Raw genomic sequence first — 19,833 nt, forward strand, 5'->3', positions numbered from 1 at the left:
CCCGGCTCTGCAGGCGATGGAGGGCGATGGCGGCAGGGACCGGCCCGGGCCTCACGGGAGGCCTTCCCCCGCGGGGCAGCCCCCGGCCGCGTCCCCCTTCCAGAGGATGGTGCAGGCCTGCGGGCTGCAGGACTTGAGCGGTGACGGAGGGGTGCGCAAGATGGAGCTGTGCCCCGGCACCGGGCAGGCCGTGCCGCCAGAAGCCTCCGTGGCAGGTACTGCTGGGGCCTGTGGGGCAGGGCAGGCCGAGGGGACCCCACTCCGTGTGGCAGCGGCTGGGCATCCCCCTGTCACGGGGCTCGGCCCACCTTTCACACCTTCCCCACTGCGGTGCATCCCCTGCTCTGTGCCAGCAGCCGGGCGTCCCGCGGTGAGCTCGCAGCCTGGCTCCCTGGGGGTTTGGTGTGTGCTGCGGTAACATGGTGCCCAGCTTTGTAGGTATAAGCCTGCAGGCTGCCCTGACCTGGTGGAAAAGGACCTGGAGGTGTTGGTTGATGGCCGGCTCAATATGAGCCAGCATTGTGCCCAGGTCTGGCTTGTATCAGCACTAGTGTGGCCAGCAGGACTAGGGCAGGGATCATTCCTCTGTACTCGGCCCTGGTGAGGCCGCACCTCGAATCCCGGGTGCAGTTTTGGGCCCCTCACTACAAGAAAGACCTTGAGGTGCTGGAGCGAGTCCAGAGAAGGGCAGCGAAGGTGGTGAAGGGTCTGGAGCACAAGTGTGATGGGGAGCAGCTGAGGGACCTGGGGGTGTTTAGCCTGGAGAAAAGGAGGCTGAGGGGAGACCTTATTGCTGTCTACAACTGCCTGAAAGGAGGGTGCAGCGAGGTGGAGGTTGGTCTCTTCTCGCAGGTAACAAGTGACAGGACGAGGGGAAACAACCTCAAGTTGTGCCAGGGGAGGTTTAGATTGGAGATCAGGGACAATTTCTTCACCAAAACGGTTGTCAAGCACTGGCACAGGCTGCCCAGGGCAGTGGTGGAGTCACCATCCCTGGAGGGATTTAAAAGCCGTGTAGATGTGGTGCTGAGGGATGTGGTTTAGTGGTGGCCTTGGCCGTACTGGGTTAACAGTTGGACTTGATAATCTTAAAGGTCCTTTCCTACCAAAATGATTCTATGGTTCTATGACCATCTCCTGAGCCTCTAATGTTGAGGTGCTCATGGGATGGCAAGTGTGAGTGCTTTGAACTTAAGCAGGAGATCAGAAAAAGAATTTCACGGTGCTTTTATTACAGTAGTATGTCTTTCTGTTTCAGAGCCTCTCCCTTATTTTAGCACTTGGGATACTCTGTTTAACTTCTTGTGGCTGACAGATTAAATGAAAGGGCATCTTGACCTTGAGAAAAGCGGCATTTCCAGGTCCCACCTGTGTTCACAGTACAGAGAAGTTTGAAGCTGAAAGTGGTTCCCCCAGTGTAAGGGCCTGGTGCTGTGTCAAGGGAAGCCCATTACAGTAGGTTTTCTAACTGAGTGAGAACTGGAGTTACCCGTCCAGCGCCCAGGAGAGTGGCAGAGCTCGGAGGGGTGAATTTTCCCCTTTGTTTCTCTTTCCAGGGCTCCAGCTTTGATTAGAAAAGGCTTTGTTACATATTTCTGCAAATAATTGGGGCATTCTAATTTCTACAGCTGAAGTTTGCAGTTCTTAAAAACACAAAATCACATCCCTTGGTTAGATAGCGATCAAGACTGTGGAGCAGCTGCTTTATCTGGTGATGATGTTAAAACACAGTCAACACCACTCAGCTGCTGGGGTGTGACCAGGTTTTTGGTATAAAGCACAAGGTAGTTCGTGCTGCCTCTGCTGTTCTACAGCAGAAGCGAAAAAGTAAAGCAGGAGAAAAGGCTGGTGTTGCAACACCAATTCCCAGTGTGCTACTGACAGTGCTGTTACTGGATGTGAAATCAAACTCTTGCTTTCCCCTTCTGCTTGCTTTGGGCTGCACAGTGAAGTTCGCTGGGTACCTGGAGCACGGGGATGAGCCCTTCTGCACAAACTGCTACGGCAAGTCTCCTCGGCTGATGAAACTGGGAAAAGGTAGGTTTGAGCTGAAAATTTTGTCCTGGGACTTGGGGTTGCAAAGACCAGCCCGTTAAGACATGTCAGTTGAAACGCTGTGTAGTATCATTAGGTTATATGAAACCCTCAAAAGTCGTTGATGGAATCCAAAAGCCTCCTGCTTCACACAGGTGATGGGCAAGCTGGGACTGGTCACCCTCTGCCCCTCCTGACTGTGGCAGTGAGCAGCAGTGCCCGTGCTGTTAGTGGCAGTGGGGGTGCTTGCTGCCTGCCCTGAAGCAGCTGCTTGTCTTGGTGTTTTTAAATCACCTGAGAGGAATTGTTGCTGCTTACTGTGTGCTTGGTGCCACAGCAGGCTGCCTTGATAATCCATAACGGGGGACAGGTGGCCTTTGTAGTTGCTGAGATATGAGCTCCCAAGGCTTTTTTCCTCCAGGCTTTAGGAGAAATTGTTGTTGGGTGTCTGAGGGGGTTTCCAGGTTTGCGATTCTCATGACCTTCATTTCTTGTTGTGGCAGACATTACGCTGCAGGGCCTGGTAATCGGCCTGCTGACGATGAAGAAGGGAGAGGTGGCAAGATTCATCTTCACGCCAGATTACGCCTATGGGCAGCTGGGCTGTCCTCCTCTCATTCCCCGCAACGCCACGGTCGTGTTCAAAGTGGAGGTGCTGGACTTCCTGGACTCGGACGAATCTGACACGTTCTTTGAGCTGACTGCTGTGAGTTGCCTTCGTCAGGTTTGAGACCTAAATCTGGAGGCTAAACCTTTGTTGTCCTTCCTTCCAGTTGCTGTTGCTCATGGATTACGTATGTTTAGGTTAATTGCAGGTGCAGTTAGCCAGACCCTGGGCTGCCAGCTCTGCTCTGGCACAAACACGTGCCCTTTAACGCTGCCCCTGCACACCTTGCTCTGTTTGCGCTCCCGTGCAGAGGGAGAAGCCGGGTGCTGCCTTTGTTTGCTCCCCTGTACTGGAGTCAGTGGAACGACTTCCATTTATTTTTAGCTTTACAAAAAACCTCATGGTTTCACTAGAGGGCACCAGCTTCCAGGAATGTCTCGGAACAGTAACGAGCTGTCTGTAAAAATCCCATTCAGTCTGCGGTGTCCAAGTGCCCCCTCAGCCATTCTCTCTGCTGCTTGGCTGCTCTCCCAAGTACTCCTTCACTGTTCCCTTCGCTCCCTGGTGAGTTACGGCGTTATTGTTAATTCCCCCTTTTCATGTAAAGGGCTTTGGGCTGTGGTTGTGGGTCAGTGAGTGGGGGCAGAGGCTGCAGCGGTGGTGGGGGAGGCCCTCCGCATTCCCTCCTGCAGCTGCACTGGCTGTTTTTTTTCCACACATAGCCCTGCGAGCAAACCACACTTGTTGCAGGAGAGCTTCCTCCCCTTCTTGCCTGATGCCCGACCTTTCTGGCTAGCTGACCTCTCTCTGTGAGCTGGTTCACACACGCAAACCCAGGAGAAAACCTGTCCCTTGTTTTTTTTAATCTTTATTATTGTTGGGTTTTTTTTGTTTGTTTTGCTGGTTGGTGTCTTGTGTGGGTGTCAGGCTGGTCCCTAAAGCAGCAGAGCCTTTCAATCAGCTTCACCTTTTGTGCCAGCAATAGCATTTGCATTGACTGTGTGCTCTGTGCTAAGCAGGTGAGAGAGTTGGGCAGGATTTAAGAACAAATTCCTGCTTTTTTTCCCCTCCCCTGGAGTCCCTTTGGTCCTGGTGAGCTTCCTGACCTGGTTGGTAGCACTCTTCATCAGGAGTTACCAGCACAAGAACGGTGGTGTGTTTCAGCCTGGCAAAGGGAAATGCCACGTGGTGGTGGCCTGGCTAGATACTGCGGGGGCCTTGGCAACGGCCTGGCTCCTGTGCTGTGAATAGAAGGGGACTGTGCAGGACTGTCCTGTCTGAGCTCTCTGCTTGTTTTCTTTTGTTTGAACTGAAATTCAGGTATTTCTTTATACAGAAGCAGCAGGATACGTTTCCGCTACAAAAGGTGTTGAATGTGGCAGACAAAGAGAGAGAGTTTGGCAACTACCTCTACCGTAAGCAGTGCTTCGAGAGTGCCAAAGACAGATACAAAAGGGTATGAGACCAAAAAAAAAATGTGTTTTCCATTGTGAAAAGCTGTGAAAGCCATGATTATAGTGCTAGCTCACCATAACAAGCACAGTTTAGAGATCAAATAACTTCATTATATTTTCCAGGCAGAATGTGTTATTTAAGAACAGATCTTAGACCCCTGCTTTTGTGTGAGCAGCAGTGGTAAACGAAGGAGGAGAAGGATTAGCAGAAATAGGTAGAACCCTTTTCCTTCAGGCTTGCTCTGCGTGGGCTCTGGCTGAGATGGAAGAGTACATCTCAGTGGCTGCTGGCTGCTGACTGGAGCCTTTCAGGTCAGCTTTTCCTGGGAGCCATTATAATGCAGCATAGCTTTGCGTGGCAGCAGCGTGCTGATTAATGCTTAGAGAAGGAATCTAGAATCCCTTTGGTCTGGAAGCAGGTATCACTGGCACACTGGACACTCTAACTTTATTTTTAGCCTTCCAGTTGGGAATCAGAACAGCTGAGGTTGGTCGGAGCCTCTGGAGGTTGTCTAGTCCAACCCCCTGCTGAAGGAAGGTCAGCCACAGCAGGCGTCCACAGCTCAGGACTGCGTCCATTCAGGTTTTGAACATCTCCAAGGATGGAGACTCCACAACTTCTCCAGGCAGAGAAATACTCAGTTATTCCCAAACTGGGGTGCATCTGCCTTTGTTCCAGTGAGGTTTTGTGAGATTTTTCTTCCCTCCATTCAGGGTTGCTTTTTCTTGGTATCTTTGTTATAAAAATAATTTAAATTCCCTTTCTCCCTGTAAGATTTCTCTTCCATCTTTGTCCTGAAAATCTGAGTCCTGGGTGTAATTTGTTTTATTCTGCTGCTTTCAAGTTCCTCGATAGTTACCTAAACCTGTAGTCTTATGGCTGAGCTGGCTAGTCATGCTGATAATGCCGTGCAATATATTTAGAGTTTTGGTTGTTATTATTATTTTCAACTGACCTGAGTAAACAGAAACATGGGTGTAGCTGTTTGATGAGATGGGTTTCTCGCTTTCCATAACAGATTTGTTGCACACTGGTTCTTTTTCCCTGTCTGCTCAGGCGCTCTCCATCCTTGGTCGCAGCCCTTCCAGTGAGGCAGAGCAGTGTCAGATCAATGCTTCCAAGTTGCTGGTGCTCCTGAATCTCTCACTTACTTACATGAAACTGAAACGTCCTGCCCAAGCTTTGGCATACGGGGAGAAGGCCTTGGAGATTGACCAAAGAAACGTCAAAGCGCTGTTCAGGTGTGGCCAGGTGGGCAAAAATCAATTCCTCTAGTAGCCACATCAAGGAATACCCCAGCCTGCCTGACTGGAGGGAACCTCGAATGAACCGAGGAGAACCACTAAATTCTGGGCCAGGCCTCCTGAGCTGCTGCAGCACTCGAGGTGGTTTGTCTGCATCTGACCACGTGGAAAATCTGGCTCTCTGTAAATCTGTCACACAGATCTTTTCATGGGGGATTCCTGAGCTACCTGGATCTGTCTCAGAAATGTTTGTGGTTGCACATGTTTGAGTCCTGAAGAATGGCAGTGAGTCTGTATTTATCTTGCAATGTGTCTGTCTTCTTTCAATGGCAGGCTTGTCTCTGCATGACAGAATACGAAAAAGCCCAGGATTTCCTGCTCAGAGCTCAGCATATACAGCCATTTAACCGCGATATTAACAACGAGCTGAAGAAGTTGGCAAGGTGAGAGAACTTTCCATCCCTGTGGAAGAGAGAGTGCTTAGACAGGCTGGAACACCCGCTCAAAAATATTTAAAATGTTTTAAAAAAAAAAAACAAAATACAAAACTATTGGGTTAGTAAGTGACTTGGGAAAATGCAGAAGGTTTCTCTTCGTGTGGGGGCAGCTGATTCAAATGTGTTGCAGACACAGCGGTTACAGGTGATAGGTGAGGAGCTGAGAGCACTCACTCTTTCCCCACATCTAGGGGGGTGTGTGTTACTCTGCGTGTGAGTAGGTGGGTCAGGCAGGGAGACAGGGGCTGCTGAAATGCCTCCAGACCAATGTAATGCAGTAGGCTAGCGCTCAAGCTGATAATGTTCTGGATTAGTAAGTATGATTTTCGTTCTCTTTAAGATGCATTGGTTAACTACAGCAGCTCTTCTGCACTGCACGTGCTTCGGTGTACAACCCTGCAAATACTGATGTTTGCTAAAAGTGAATTTCTTGCTGTCTTGGAGGTAATAAGTGAGCAATCCTGAAGGCAGACTTTCCCTTCTCCTGCAGGCTGAGTACAGCACAATCCTGCCAGCTTTAGTCATGCCCTAACCCCACCAAAGCATGACTAACGCTAGTCTCTGCCCTTGTTCTGTTCTTCCCTTTGAAACTGGGAAAAGCACTAGCTGGTTCCCAAAAGTGTGTGCTGTACTTCTGGCACTGTCACGGACACAGAAGGCGATGCAGTCCCCAGCTTCAGAGATCACAAAGCAGCCCTTGAATCCAGACCCTCTTCTTTTGTGTGTTGCCGCTAGGCAATTGCAAAAAGGTTTGTAGGGAGCAGTAACATCTCTTATTAGAGTAGTTGGTGCATCTGGAAAAGCCAGTCTCATGGGCTGAGTGCCTTCACCAGGTAGAGGGCTGTCCTGTAGATCCACATCATCTTTAATAGTCTGTGACAACACCAAGTCTTCAACCTTCTTCCGCTACTTCTGAAGTACAAAGAACTTGAAGGCTGTATTAGCTGCTGCTCTGGAAATCTGAAATAAATGACTTCTGTTCACCCTGATCTGCCTCTGGGTGCATAGCTACCAAATTGCTAGGTGAGCACGTTATAAAATAGCTCTGGGTGGCTGGCTAGCTGTTCCTGGAGGCTTGGTTTGTGGGTAGTGTGAAAGATCCTTGGTACAGTGCTAGAAGTCCTGATTCTAGAAGCCTCATGTGTTCCTGTAGACTCATTCAAAATGAGTAGGTAGAAGAGGAATCTTGCTAATACTGTTGAGGTGGTGCTGCCAGGAAGCACGAGGCGTTCTGCCTTCGGGAAGCAGCGGGCAGGTTTGTCAGCTCCGACCCCAGAGTCAGCAGCACGTACAGCTGATGTGTGTCAGTGAGCTGAGTACGCGTTAAACCGCCGTTGTGTCGGAGTTTCTGCTTCAGTGCCAGTTAAAATTGGTGTATTTTTTCTTTTTACGATGACAAAGAGTGGAGTTAGTGTAAAATAGATGAAGACAACGTTATCAGGTGTTGTTAATTATGCCACACCTCATTCTAGATCCTGTAATGTTGCCAAACTGCCTTGTCTGAGAAAACTCGTAATGTGATATGGCAGATGCTTCAGAAATGGAATATGAATCAAAACCTTGTTCTTAGAGGCTCTTCGCTTCCTTACTGAGTACATTTATACTTTGCAAGAAGGGATGTTGTGTGTTAATCAGCAGCTGCCTTTTGCTGTCTAAAACAAAGCTTTGAAAAGCATCTGGCAGTGCTCACTTCACTGGAGAAAAACAGGCAGAATGCAGGGTGAGGGCTTTGTGGAGCGCATGTCTGGTACCAGCTGTGGTGATGGTCTTGGTGCAAATTCCACTGGTGGATTTGGCAGTTCTATTGGGAGGCTTGCACTGTATCAAATCCAGAACAAAATGGGGTTGTTCTGATATCTGGCATGAATCTGTGCCTCCAAATGAGGGACTCTTGGATTTCCTGCTGTGGCAGGCATGTGAGCGTGCCATCCACGGTCTAGGTGGGCATCCCTGATCTACTCAGTGTGGACAGTTGTGGCAACGTCTGTCTGAGACTTAACAGAAGAGACTTGCTGTGCTGGGATTCCGTTGAATGAAACACTTTGAGGTTCTGGACACGGGCATGCTGATGGTAGGGGACTGAGATAGCATGTCACACTTGTGCTGTTTCTGGTGTGTTACAGCAAAAACCTTTGCTTTTGACCTTATATGGTAGTAGATGCAGGAAAGCTGACCATGTGGGCAGCCATTGATCCCTGGGACGGTGCCCAAACTGAGTCACCCTCTGGCTCAGGGATTCCTCACCAGTGAGACCTCATTGCTGGTGAGGTGAGAGCCCAGGGTGCAGAGGGTGCTGTGCTTGGAGAAGCAGCCATTAAAACGGAGCAGTCTGGGAAGCTTTTGCCATGGTGATGTGAGTCTGGCAGGGAAGTCAGAATAAAGGAGGAAGCATCTGCCCTGTTGTCCACTTACTCTGGACACAAATCCCTGCTGTCTCCTACCCACCTTCTGCCCAGATTCGGTGTCAGTGGTAGATATCCTGGAGTAGGGCACTTGGGTGATGTCTCCTGCTAGGTGCTCAAAGAGCTCGCACAAGGAGCGGCATAAGCGAGGAGACACCAAACTAGACCACAGGATATGGGTGGGGGTTCCTCTGCATCATCACGTGCTTGCAAAACTGGTGTAGAAAGCATCTGGCTACCAAAAGTCCAATGATCTACTTAGCTGATAGTCACTAGTGAAGCAGAGACCCAAGGTTTGGGGATGAGGTACAAGGTTTCCAGCTCTCCTTCCCTGATGTGGCGGAAAGAAGGGCTTAGAGGAGCTGCGTCTTTGCTACCAGCACACCCTTGCATTAGGCTAATTTATTTATAAAGAAAAAAATCATGTATATTTTCTGGTTGTGGCACTGATGGTTGGGCAGGCAGTCCACAGTCCGTGATGCCATGGTGTGCTCTACTTTGCAGCTGCTACAGGGGCTACGTGGAAAAGGAGAAAGAAATGTGCTGCCGAATGTTTGCCTCTCTCAGCTCTGCTTCCGACTGACCAGAAATAAGAGGTAATCAGGTTGTGAAAAAGGCTGAAGTCTCCCAAAATCTCTGTCCTGTCTGTTTGCAGGTAGGGAACCTGCTTCTCTACTGCATGGGAGGATTTTGGAGGCAAAATGTAAGGGAACAGGAGTGTGTGGAGGGGCAGGGGCAGGATGGTGGGGTGAAACGCTGCTACATCGTCAGCAGGGTAATCTTCCCTGTGAGGCAAGCTGGCGTGGGACAGGAACCTGAAACTGGCAGCACTTGAGTGAGTTCGGGTGTGTTGTTGCCTGTGCTGCTCATCCCAGCTCTTCCTTGTCAGAGCCAGGGGGAGAAATAGCTGTGTAGTCTTGTTTCTCTGCCAATTAAAAGAAACAAAAAAAAATTGTTCCTGTCAAACTTAAGAATCGGATTTCCTCCTCCCCTCCAGCACTCCTGTCTGGAGCTGTTGGAATGCCTCGCTTCAGAAAAATCTAAATATTTTATTTCTTTTTTTTTTTTTAATATTAAAAAACCTGTTTGTATCGAAGATTTCAAATAGATATTTTGGACTCTTTAAAACCTTAAATCTTCTGGTAAAAGTGACGGGTTTATAAATGCACAAAGGCTCTTTGATCACATTTTTTTTTTTTGTCAAAACCTTTGGGGCGGGGGGGGTGTAAGGGGGAGTGGGGATCTTCGCTGGTCTCTTGCCTCAGGGTAAACCCTGGGGAGAGTTGTGGAAAATGACAGCAGCCTTCTGTCAGAAAGCATCACCAGCTCGGGGCCATCGGAATTTGCTGCCGTTCTCTCTCATGCGATACAGGCAGTACCTCTTCTCCTTGTAGAAAATGAGTATTGGCAGCCTTTCCATCACTAGCAGCGTGAGTGCAGGGTGCAGGTCTGGTCTTCTAAGGTTGGCTCTTTTGTCTGTGCTTGTGAGGAAGCCAAGGTAGTATTAGAGGAAGAGGCTGGATTGAATGACTGCTTCCTAAAGCAACACAACCCTCTCCTGGCTGGACGTACCTCCATGCTGTAGTCTTCATCACCCCACCCCTCCAGCTGCCCCTGTGCCCTGGTCTGAGCTGGGTGTGTTGCTAAACTGCCTCGAAACACAAATTTTTCTGCTCTGGGTTCAGGGTGAGACTGATCACATCTGTCAGCAGGTAGCTACCCTCAGGCAAGCAGCTGTGAAAGGGGATTTAAGACTGGTCTTGCCAGCGTGTGCAGGAGGTCTGTGACTCTGGACCTGGCAAGGAGGCTCTGATTGCTGAATTTCAGAGACTTGCAGTCTGGAAGCCTGTAGGACTTGGGTCTCATGTCCGATGGTAGTACACAGCAGTGCCTGACCTGGGAAGGTTCTTGTATCGATCTGTGCATCAGCTGGCCCTGCTTTGTGGTGGGAACTCTGAATGAATGTGGTGATCTGCTGGATCAGCAGACAGCTCCTCCACTGGTAAGGTTGTGTGGCCTCTTGTTTCCCAAAAAGCAGCTTGCAAAGATGGGTGGATGGGGTGAGGACTGCTGACTTATTGGAGCTTTTTGTTCTTTCTTGTTTGAAAGACCTGGCAGGAAAAAAAAAAAAGGAATTTCTTACGGTTGTATTGCTGTGGTCCTTCATGAAAAGAGAACTTAATCATGAGGAGTGGGGACAGATGCCTTAGAAATATCTGGATTCTAGTAGAGGGCCCTTGGTGATAGTTTCATCCCAGAAAGATGAGTCTCAGAGCTTTTTTGTATTATAGGTGGGCCCCAGTTGAAAGCTTGCCTCTAACGTGTATCTCTGCTCAATATGCAGGTGAAGTGGTCCCAGTAGTTGAGAGCACCCAGGGAAGGGTTCCAGTGAAAGCAAACAGTGCTGAAATTACAGCAGGAAACAGAGGTCAAACTGAGATTGCTACGAATAGCAGGGTCTAGCAGTTCTGAAGGTGTTAATTGGTGAGAACGGGCTGCAGAACTGGGGCTGTGTCACCACGTAGAAGTGCCTATAATTGAGTTTAAAATCAGCAGCAGTTGCCAGTTAAACTGACCTTATAAGCTGAAAGAGACTTGAAAATAAACCGAGTATGTGCGTAACGCAGTCAGAACTCCTGCCTTGGGGAGGCTCCAGACTTTCAGTGAACAGCAACTTGCTCCTTCCCCTCCTGCTCTCCCTTATTACTGAGCAGATCTAAAATGTGCCTCCTGCTGATACTGTCCCTACCCACTGCGTGAAGCTGAACAACAGAGAACCGGCAATTTCACTTCTCCTTTAGAATATGCAAATGATCGTACCACCGCCACGTCCTGCGCTGCCGAGGAAGTTGTTAAATATCTGCTTTATGCTGAGCGTTGCTGGAGCGAGTGGGAAGCCTTGAAGGATGACTTAATTAAGCATTCTCCTTTGCTAAGCAGAGGAAGGAGAAAAGCTTTAATAAGGTTGTTGGGTTGGGGGGGTGTTTTTTTTGTTTTCCCTCCAGCTCACTCCTTGTCTAGCATCTTTTTTTTTTTTTCAGAGTTCTGCAGTTCATGCCTGTAATACCTGTAATAGCTCTCTGGAAGATTGGTGGGCTCTGGTCTCTTCTAGAAACTGTTGGTGGAGAAATGACTGCTCCACCTCTGCTTGGGGATGCCGTGACACGTGTGCTTCCCGGTCAGGCGTACTGAACACGGGTCCCTGGTTTGAATGCACTAGGGGTGGCTTTGCCCAGACCAGGAGATCCGGCCTGGGCTTAGGAGTGAAAAGATGATGTGAAATGGAAAGGAGGGAGACCCATGTGGTATTTGAGTGCCCTACCGTGCCCATGAGGCGTCGGTGAAGTGATGGCTCTCCAGCCTCATCAGGGACTGCCTTGGGGCCCAGCCCAGGGCCATCCTCTCTGACTTAGCAAGTGTCTAAAGCCTGGCGTTCCCCTTTGTGTGCTCAAATGCAAAGCTCCCAGGTGAGGAAGGAGCGGGTTCCTGGCAGTGTTTCTCCTCAAGCTCCTGTCTGAGAATTGTCTATGTGTAAGATGTGAAAGTCTTTACAAAGAAAGTTTTAGTTTTGCAGAGCATCTGGTGGCTGATTTTCTTGGGGGCCTTCCGTGGTTTTTTTTTTTTTGCTTATTCAACAGTCTCCACTTTTGTTTCAAATGAAACTGCAAACTTTTAATGAGCTGATACCCTAGGCTTCAGGTGAGATGCTCTCCTGATGACAAGAGGGTGCTGGTCAGGGTCTTGTGAGACTTGTCAGCTTTTTGCTCCAGCAGAGCGAGTGGTGAAACACTGACAAACTTTGGAAGAGTTTAAAATGCTCTAACTGGGCATTGTAGTAGCTGTGATGATACAGAGACAGCTGAGGTTAACAAAACAAGTGCTAAGTGCCCTCAAAAGTGTTCATTGTGGTTTTGGGAAATAATCCTCTGCTTGTGAGCTGCCAAGCATCATCACCAAGTGCAGCGCCATAGTGGGGTGTCCTTTCCTTCAGCAGTGACACAGAGCAGCTGACAGGGGATCGGAGACTACAGCACTGCTTTAGCAGGACATCGATTGCTGTGGCTGATGTAGTGGCAGCAGCACTTTGCAGAAAGACAATGTTGGTGGTTGTCAGCACCAAGAGGCAGGAGATACTAACGAGGGCTTCAGATTTGGGGAATGTTGCTTTCAGAAAGGCTTTTTGCGTAAGGTGCGGGGAGTGTCTTGGCACTGCTGTGAGCTGGTTTGCAGAACTGCAGTTATGTCCAGTAAGGGTAGACATGACCTTCATGTGCCTCTCCCACTACCCCACCCTGCTTTATCAGGGACCTGTTGATTTGACAGAATGCTGAGCATTATTGACATGAAGGTTATCTGAGCTCTTGAAGGACTGGGAGCTGCTGTAAGGATCAGTTTCAGCCCAGGCTTGCTGGTTGAAGGAGTCAGAAGTGTGTGTTGAAGAGTTCATCCCTTCTTTCACCTTCCCATAATTGTCCCTCTTGTGAGACCTCTTGCTCTCTGAACAAGTTGTTTTGTTGCTTTGTCTGGGTGCTGTTTTAAGGGACTTTTTTTAGACATGCTTGGGAAAGAGCTCTGCTTTCTGTTTTTCCTTTTCTGCTTTAGGTGTCCTTGTCCTGTCACAGATCTGAGCAGACTTGACAGATCCTTCTTCCATCACCTCAGGTTCAGGATGGTAGTGCATGTCATCAGCATTCAGGGTCTTTGGAGTCGAGACTTGTTAAAGATCTCTGGAGAATTCATCCTGCCACCGAGCTGTCTGTCTAGCGTACAGGCAGTGCTTGAAACTCGCCGTGGATCCTTTGCAGAGCTGAGGATCAGGACAAATTGACTTGCAAAGAAAAAAAAAAACCATCCTGAGAAAAAAAGCGTGTAAGTGCAGCTCTTCAGATGGCAACGGAAGTTCATGTAGCTTGGTTATATAAATGACGAGTAGCACATCTGCTCCTCGCACCTCCGTCTGTGAATTTGGACGTCTGGTGTGCCTGTGATGGGGTAGTCAGAGCCTGCTCAAGCCTTCAGACGTGGGGAGTCTGAGCATCTGCGTGCTCACGTGCTACCACACTCTGAAGATAGGCTTCACAGCCATCTTGGCCGTAAAAGTGAGTCCACTTGAAGCACTACAGCTGGACATCCCCAAACAACACGTGAGAGAGCAATGAGGGTACGGCTGACTGCACGATCGCTTCCATAGTTAGCAGATAAGTGGTGCCCTAATTAGGTAACTTTCTGAAGGCATGTCACACGCTCAGAGACAGGCTCCCTGGGATGGCGATATGTCATGTTCCCTCTGATAATTGTCCAGATAAATCCACGATAGTCTGGCGTTGGAAATAGCTTTCTTCTCCCCCATCAGGGTGGATTGCCCAGCACATCCCGTTATCGGCTAGCTGATAGCACCCTGGCTGTCGCCGGGCTTTCTTCTTGCCATTCAGGAGAGCTGCAGCCTGTCAGCAACCTCTCGTGGGGTCCATGTGGTGCGTTTCAGAAGGAGCTTGTTCATCTCCTAGTAGCGGTGGTTTTTCTCCAGGCTGTCGCTGCAGAGTGGCAGTTCCTTTTGGACTTGTCGGGGTTTGAGTGAAGGGCACTTCTCGGGCAATTGCCATTCAAGAAGGTTTTAGCTCCTTCGCTGCTCTGTGCTCCAAATGTGTGCACCTGTCTCTGTTTAGCCCGCACCCGGGGCTAACCAATAACCAGTTGTTCTCTCACCCAACGTCCCTTCCGTGACCAAGGAAGGGAATTGGGAAAAGGAGGGAGACTCGTGGGTTAAATTTAAACAGATTTAATAAAATAAAGAAACTAATATCAGTTAGATGACAGCAGCTAACATCTACTTTTCCAGCGTGCTCATGTGGTGTGAGATGTACCGTATCCTGACTACCCAGTCAAGACTTCCCTTCCTTTCTCTGTGTGGGCAGTGAGCATCCTATGAAGATTTGAACCAAAGTGTTACGAAGAAGGCATTCTGTTTCCCGTAACAAACATGTGGAGGCTCCATTTATCTGGAAGTCTCTTAAAGGCACTTCTCTGGGTTTTCAGAGCCAGGCTGCTTTCCACAAAGCCGATGACTTGATTGCTTCTCTTGAGGGGCACTCTTCTCGCTGCGGGTTATCTCAGTGCAACGCTGTTGGGAGCTGCTGCTTCAAAGCATGGGTGTAATGAGGGCTGAGCTGGCAGGAGCTGCGCTTGAAGCGGATGCTTCTGACTTCCCACTTCCCTCGTGCTTTGTCGAAAATTTTATCTGCTGTGTGTGGTGCCTCCATGACACTTCCCCACAGCCCTGCTAGAGATGGAGGCAGGTAGGGGGGGAGCTGGGGAAAAGGCAGCAACAGTTCTTCATGCAAGAAAGCAGCTTAAGCAAATTTTTAAGCCTTAGTTAAACATTAGCTGTTAATTATGGCTTCAATGCAGAGTAAAGGTGACTGTAATTATAAATGACCTGTGACCTGGCATGTTGCTTACTGTAAATTGGTGATCGACCGCCTTGTCTTTCTGAAGCATGAATTAAAATAGCTGGTACCAGCAGACTTCTGTCTCAACTTCAAAGGGAGCGTGTGCCTTGCTGGTTTTCATGGCTGAGTTGCTGCCAACCTGCTGTTAGGGGAAGGAAACAAATACTGGAGCAGGGTCCTGGTTCTCCTACGTGCAGGAGCAGCAAAGGCTTTGAATGCGCTCCAGCTCTCTGCATCTTCAGGGCTGTGTGTTTCCCCTCCGCTTCTCTTTTGATTGTGTAGCCATTAGGTGGAAATGAAAGAGATGAACTGATCAAACACTCCTTGAAATGGCTTTAGGGTTTCAGTTTGAATATTTTTTTAATTAGCTCCATGTAAAGACTTTATTACTTCAAATAGCAGCCACGAAACCAGAAGACTCACAGTTTGATCCTTTGTTTTTATGGTGCACAAGAAGTCTCAGTAGCTGTAGGTTTTATACCCAGCTAGACACCCCAAACCACAACTAACAGCCAGTGGAAACATCAAGTGATTATCTTTTAAGTATGCCTATCAGGGACACATAAAAGGACGTGCTGTGTGGGATAACATTAGACTGACGAGTAGCAGAGTAGAAGTCAGTTGCATTTTAACAGGAGCAAAGATTCTTTTCTGTAATAACTTGCAGAAAGCTACAGCACACCAAGGATAATGATTTTTTTTTTCCCCACTCTAGAAACCTTTCCTTGTCCTACTTGCTAGAACTTTATGCTGTGAACTGGAGAAATGATGTAAGCATTTCTACCTCTGATTCATTTTTGAAGAGAAGAGATCAGCTGAAGTGTCCTCCAGTCGCTTTCCTTCTTTAGAAGCTTCCTCTCCCCCTTCTCCTGGTCAGGGTAGATGCTAGAAAGTGCTGCCAGCCTGAAGCTGACTGTGATTATCTTGCGTTAAAATGAACCTCGTTAAGCCCCAGTTTTGGAAGGTTTGGCAAGAAAAGGTGGCATGTTTGATGAGGTTGTACCATGGGATTTCCTGAGTCGGGGTGAACCAGGACAGGGACTCTGCACTGACTTGTTCCCGTGAGTCCTAGTTTGTGCTAGGCTAGAAGTCTTTACTTGTGTGTTTCTGGCAATCTTGAAAGTTGCTCGACTGTTTTGTGCTTTTATTATCCCAAACTTTAAATTGGGGGCAGCCCTGGAGAGAGGCACGTTGTCCTGATTCAGCCTCAGAGTTTTTTGGCAGGGTGGCATTTGAGTCACGGGTTTCGCGTGGCTCTGAGCATACAGACCCGACTAAAACCTGGTTTCTTCAGGGTCCTCGGAGGAAGATGAGTAATCTGGTCGACCTCGTAGCTAACCCTGCCCTGAGCAGGAGGGTGGACTGGAGACCTACTGATGTTAGTTCCTTGCAGCCCTAATTATCCTGTGATCCTGTGGTGCCTTTCTAGGATATATAATGAATGAGGTGTGGGTTTTGAGCATCATGTGATGCTTCCTCCTCTCATCCTTTAGACTGTAAAGCGTCTGTTTTCCTCACAATTACTGCTTTTTTTGCCTTCTGGTTAGCGGGCTGTAAGCCGATACCCTCTAAGGAGCAGGCTTCCCTGGTTTGCTACTAGTAATTTGATTTACATTTGCAGAGATGGCCACTGCAGCTGAGCCGGCTGAGCGAGCCGTCATAGTGGCTACGGCTGCTGAGAGAGTATCCAAAATTGGTTTGGGCTCCTGGTATTCTTGAGCTGAGAGAAGACAGGGCATCTTTTGAACGTACCTCCTTTGATCCTCAGAACTTTTGTAGGAGACATATAATGGGTTATCTTGTGGAAAGGTTTCCAAGGATTTTTCTGATTTTTGGGGTTTGTTTTTTTTCCTTCTGCTGTTCATCCTGTGGGTGACGGACGGACGAGGCTGCCTTCTCAGCAGTGTTTCGGTGCTGTCTGCACTCTGACAAATCGAGGAGAGTACCCTCTTTATCAGTATTCCTCCGTGAGTATTTCAGAGGTGCCAGTTCCAGCAACATCATGAGCAGCAGGATGTTGAAATACATTAACAGGCACAGCAGAAAGCAGCGTGAATACGTGCGCTGAGTGTGTTTTATCCCAGGTGCTTAATGGCTTTGGGGACAAGAGGGAGCTCCACATTATGCTTGCATGCACCACAGCTCCGCTGCAGATCTTGCAGCGTTAGGCCAGCACTTGAAAACCAATTCAACCAGCTTGTGAGGGCCAGGGAGGAGAAGATGCTGGTTCTGTTTGCAGGTGGAGAGGCAGAGGGGAGCATGGCTGGGAGAGGCACTGAAGGAGCAGGCGAGCTTTTGGTAGCGAGGTCAGTGTATCCATGTAGAAGGTGAGGCAAGTGATCCAAGTCCTGATCAGTGACCCGAGAGGTTCCCCTTTGAAATGCAGAGTGTGAGGTGGGGAATCACAGCTTAGAAACACTTCTGGTTGATATCCAGAGAAAACTGACCCTATGCCTAGGTACTGGTTTCCTTCCAGTGAAGCTCTCGTGACCCTAAAGAGGGGGAGGGATGGGACGGGGGCTGCAGATGAGAGAAAGAGGCTTTGCTGGATACAGAATGTGTCATCTTCTCAGTGTGTGCCAGGGCTCCGAGGCTGATGAGGACCCAACTGCAAATGAGAGGGATGGGGCAGGGAGAGCCAACAAGGGAAAAATGATGGGAGTACTTTGTAGTCCGTTTCTGGTGTCGCAGCGGTGTGGCCAGGCCTCTGGGTGGTCGTGCCCTACGAACAGGACAGAGGTGTGGGCAAGGGGGGAAGATGGGAGCAGGTAAATATGGTGAGAAGCAATAGGAATCTCACAGAGGAGAATGGTGGATCATAGAACACATAGACGTGTGCCAGTAACGATTGACCATGTAATGCTAAACTGGAATAAAATGTACAGGTGATCCCTGGGGGACACTAATTGTGGTATTTTGTTATCCTAGGACCTCACCAGCTGATGAGAAGAGCAGTTCTTGGACTGGGAGGAGACCTACCTGTGGGCACATGGGGATCTCGTCATCACATCTGTGTTTTGGGAAAAGGGGCAAGAGCACTGTTGTGTTTTGAGAGTGCAAAGTTGGAGGTTCTGTGTTTATACAGAGCCTGATTTTCCTGAAGTTGGTTTTGTTTCCCAGAAGAACCAAGTCCTGCTGCAGGGGAGAAGGCGGTGTTCCCTCTCTTCTCCCCTGCACAGTCTTTGGGGAAACTCTTTCCTGACATCCTGCCTCTTGCAGGTTCTGGGCTGCTTTTACGGAATCTGTAAATGGGAGTAGGATGCCATGAAGTTTTGTACTGTTTATACAGGTTGTTCGTTAAAAAATGAGGTTTGATATTTTTGTTCTGAGGAAATAAACAAACCTGAGGACTAACACTGGCAGGGCTTGTGCCAGTTTATTGTGCAAGAGTGATTAATGTCTCCCTTTCAGGGTAAGGAGCTGGAATTTGGAAATAGGGTCTGGTTTGTTGCTGTGTAGCTGGCTCCCTTCTTGGGCAACAGCATGTTGTGCTCTTTGTTTTGACTGGATGTTCCTGGGAATGTTGATGCTAAATTTCAGATTACATAAGGATACCAGCTTTATCCCCTGCAAGTGTTGCTGACTCCTCTAGCTTCGATCAGATCGGTTTCCTTTTGGAGTAAAATCCGCTGTATACTTCCCGCGTCTCTCTGAATATCCACCTTCGTGGTGTGGCTGAGACTTAATAAATGCAAAATCAAATGCTGCTTAGTGAGACGGTGGCAGGTAAATGCAAAACTAGCAAGAAGCCATGGAAGAGGAAGAAGATGGTAACAAGAAACAATGTTTTCATGGTATTTGTCCTGCTCGTGTTTGACTAGGATGGATAATGGCCTCTAAACTTGATTCAGTGCCTTGTTGACTTGCTGGGCAGGGAGGGTTGCCTGTGGTCACTCTGTGATCCAAGGTGGCCCTTTGCCAAGAGAGAAATGTCTGAAACGTTCTTGTCCTGCCAACATCTTTATGGCTTTTGGATTCCTTACCACCACGCTCTGACGGTGTCTTAAAATAAATGCCCTCTTGGTAGGATGTCCCGAAGAGGAGGGAGGGGGGAAAAAAAAAGGGTTAGGAAAGCTTTGGGTTGGCAGCACCTTGCAAGCACACTGCTGGACTCTGCTGCTTGTTCTGGTGATCTGGGCTTTTGGAGAAAGGATGGCTTGGTCTTGGAGAGGAGGTCAAATCCTGCTGTACTGCTTAGTTTGAAGAAGAGAGACCTGAAGGGAGTGCAGGGTTTGGGTTTTGTCATCTGTCCCCTAAGAACAATCCAGTGATAATTTTTTTTCCCAGATCTGCTTTTTTCCAGAAGACTCCAGGAGCCTTCCTGATGATCAGAAAGGGACTGATGTGATACTAATTCTCTTAATCATACGCAGCGATGCTTTGTCCTGATGAACAGCGTGCAGCGATAATACACACCTGAAAAGCCAGTGTTTGTGGGAAGTTGTCAGTGAGACTTTTAACTGAGCTGGGCCGGCGACTCAAATCACGATGGAAAGATCATGAGCCTGGGCTCTCGCTTGTCCAACGGCCCCTTCTTGGGTTTGGGCTTCCCCAGCCATTGCAGCCAGGGCTTCCCAGCCTGTCCTCCTGCCACAGCAGCCTTGTCCCCTCTGCTTGGCGCTGCTCTTTTCCAGGAGGGTGTTTAAGCTGTCCCCCCACCCGTCCCCCTTGGGCTGGCGCTCGGGGGAGGTGGATTTGCCGACTCCCTGTTCCTGGGCTGACACTAGATGGCAATGCCGCCCTCGTAATGCTTTGCCCAAGGCAAGTGGGTCAGGGGTTCGTTGCTGGTGGGCTTTAAATGGGGATGTTGGTCTTTTTTTCTGTACAAATTGCTCCGATACCTTCCTTTGGTCGGAAGCTGATGCCTCTTCCCTACAGTGGAGAACTCTGTGCGCCTGCTGAGTATGAAATGTAGAAATACGTGTCGGTGGGGTGGCTCGCTGCGGCACGGTGAGGAGATTTGTGGGGCTCTGGAAGGTCGGCTCCCATCCTCAGCTGCCTGCTGCCCACGGAGCACACTGCAGGAACCACAGCCACCCATCCCTGAGCCCAGCCCAGGCCCGTGGTTTGTGTTTGACCTAGAGCCTGGCTCCAGGTTGATGGCCAGTTTACTGCTCTGTGAGAGATTTCACAAGGTTAACTACT

General features: G+C 49.0%; 1 protein-coding gene across 1 annotated transcript; it reads left to right on the forward strand.

The window, feature by feature from the left end:
- Positions 1–153: 153 nt before the first annotated feature.
- FKBP6 (FKBP prolyl isomerase family member 6 (inactive)) lies at positions 154–17,996 on the forward strand. The gene is made up of 8 exons (XM_068415351.1): positions 154–215; positions 1,948–2,037; positions 2,538–2,740; positions 3,978–4,097; positions 5,153–5,347; positions 5,674–5,783; positions 8,744–8,835; positions 17,617–17,996. Exons 1-7 carry the CDS (start codon positions 161–163, stop codon positions 8,820–8,822), a joined length of 852 nt encoding a protein of 283 aa, XP_068271452.1. The 5' UTR covers positions 154–160; the 3' UTR covers positions 8,823–8,835; positions 17,617–17,996.
- The last annotated feature ends 1,837 nt before the right edge of the window (positions 17,997–19,833 follow it).

The sequence above is a fragment of the Nyctibius grandis genome, chromosome 18 (assembly GCF_013368605.1).
Source record: "Nyctibius grandis isolate bNycGra1 chromosome 18, bNycGra1.pri, whole genome shotgun sequence".
Lineage (NCBI taxonomy): Eukaryota > Metazoa > Chordata > Aves > Nyctibiiformes > Nyctibiidae > Nyctibius > Nyctibius grandis.

Excerpts from the sequence above, each read along its gene's own strand:
- FKBP6 (XM_068415351.1), top strand. The coding sequence starts at position 161 with ATGGAGCTGTGCCCCGGCACCGGGCAGGCCGTGCCGCCAGAAGCCTCC. Across the intron at positions 2,038-2,537 it reads GCTGATGAAACTGGGAAAAG|ACATTACGCTGCAGGGCCTG; the intron begins GTAGGTTTGAGC and ends TTGTTGTGGCAG. Across the intron at positions 5,348-5,673 it reads CGCTGTTCAGGTGTGGCCAG|GCTTGTCTCTGCATGACAGA; the intron begins GTGGGCAAAAAT and ends TTTCAATGGCAG.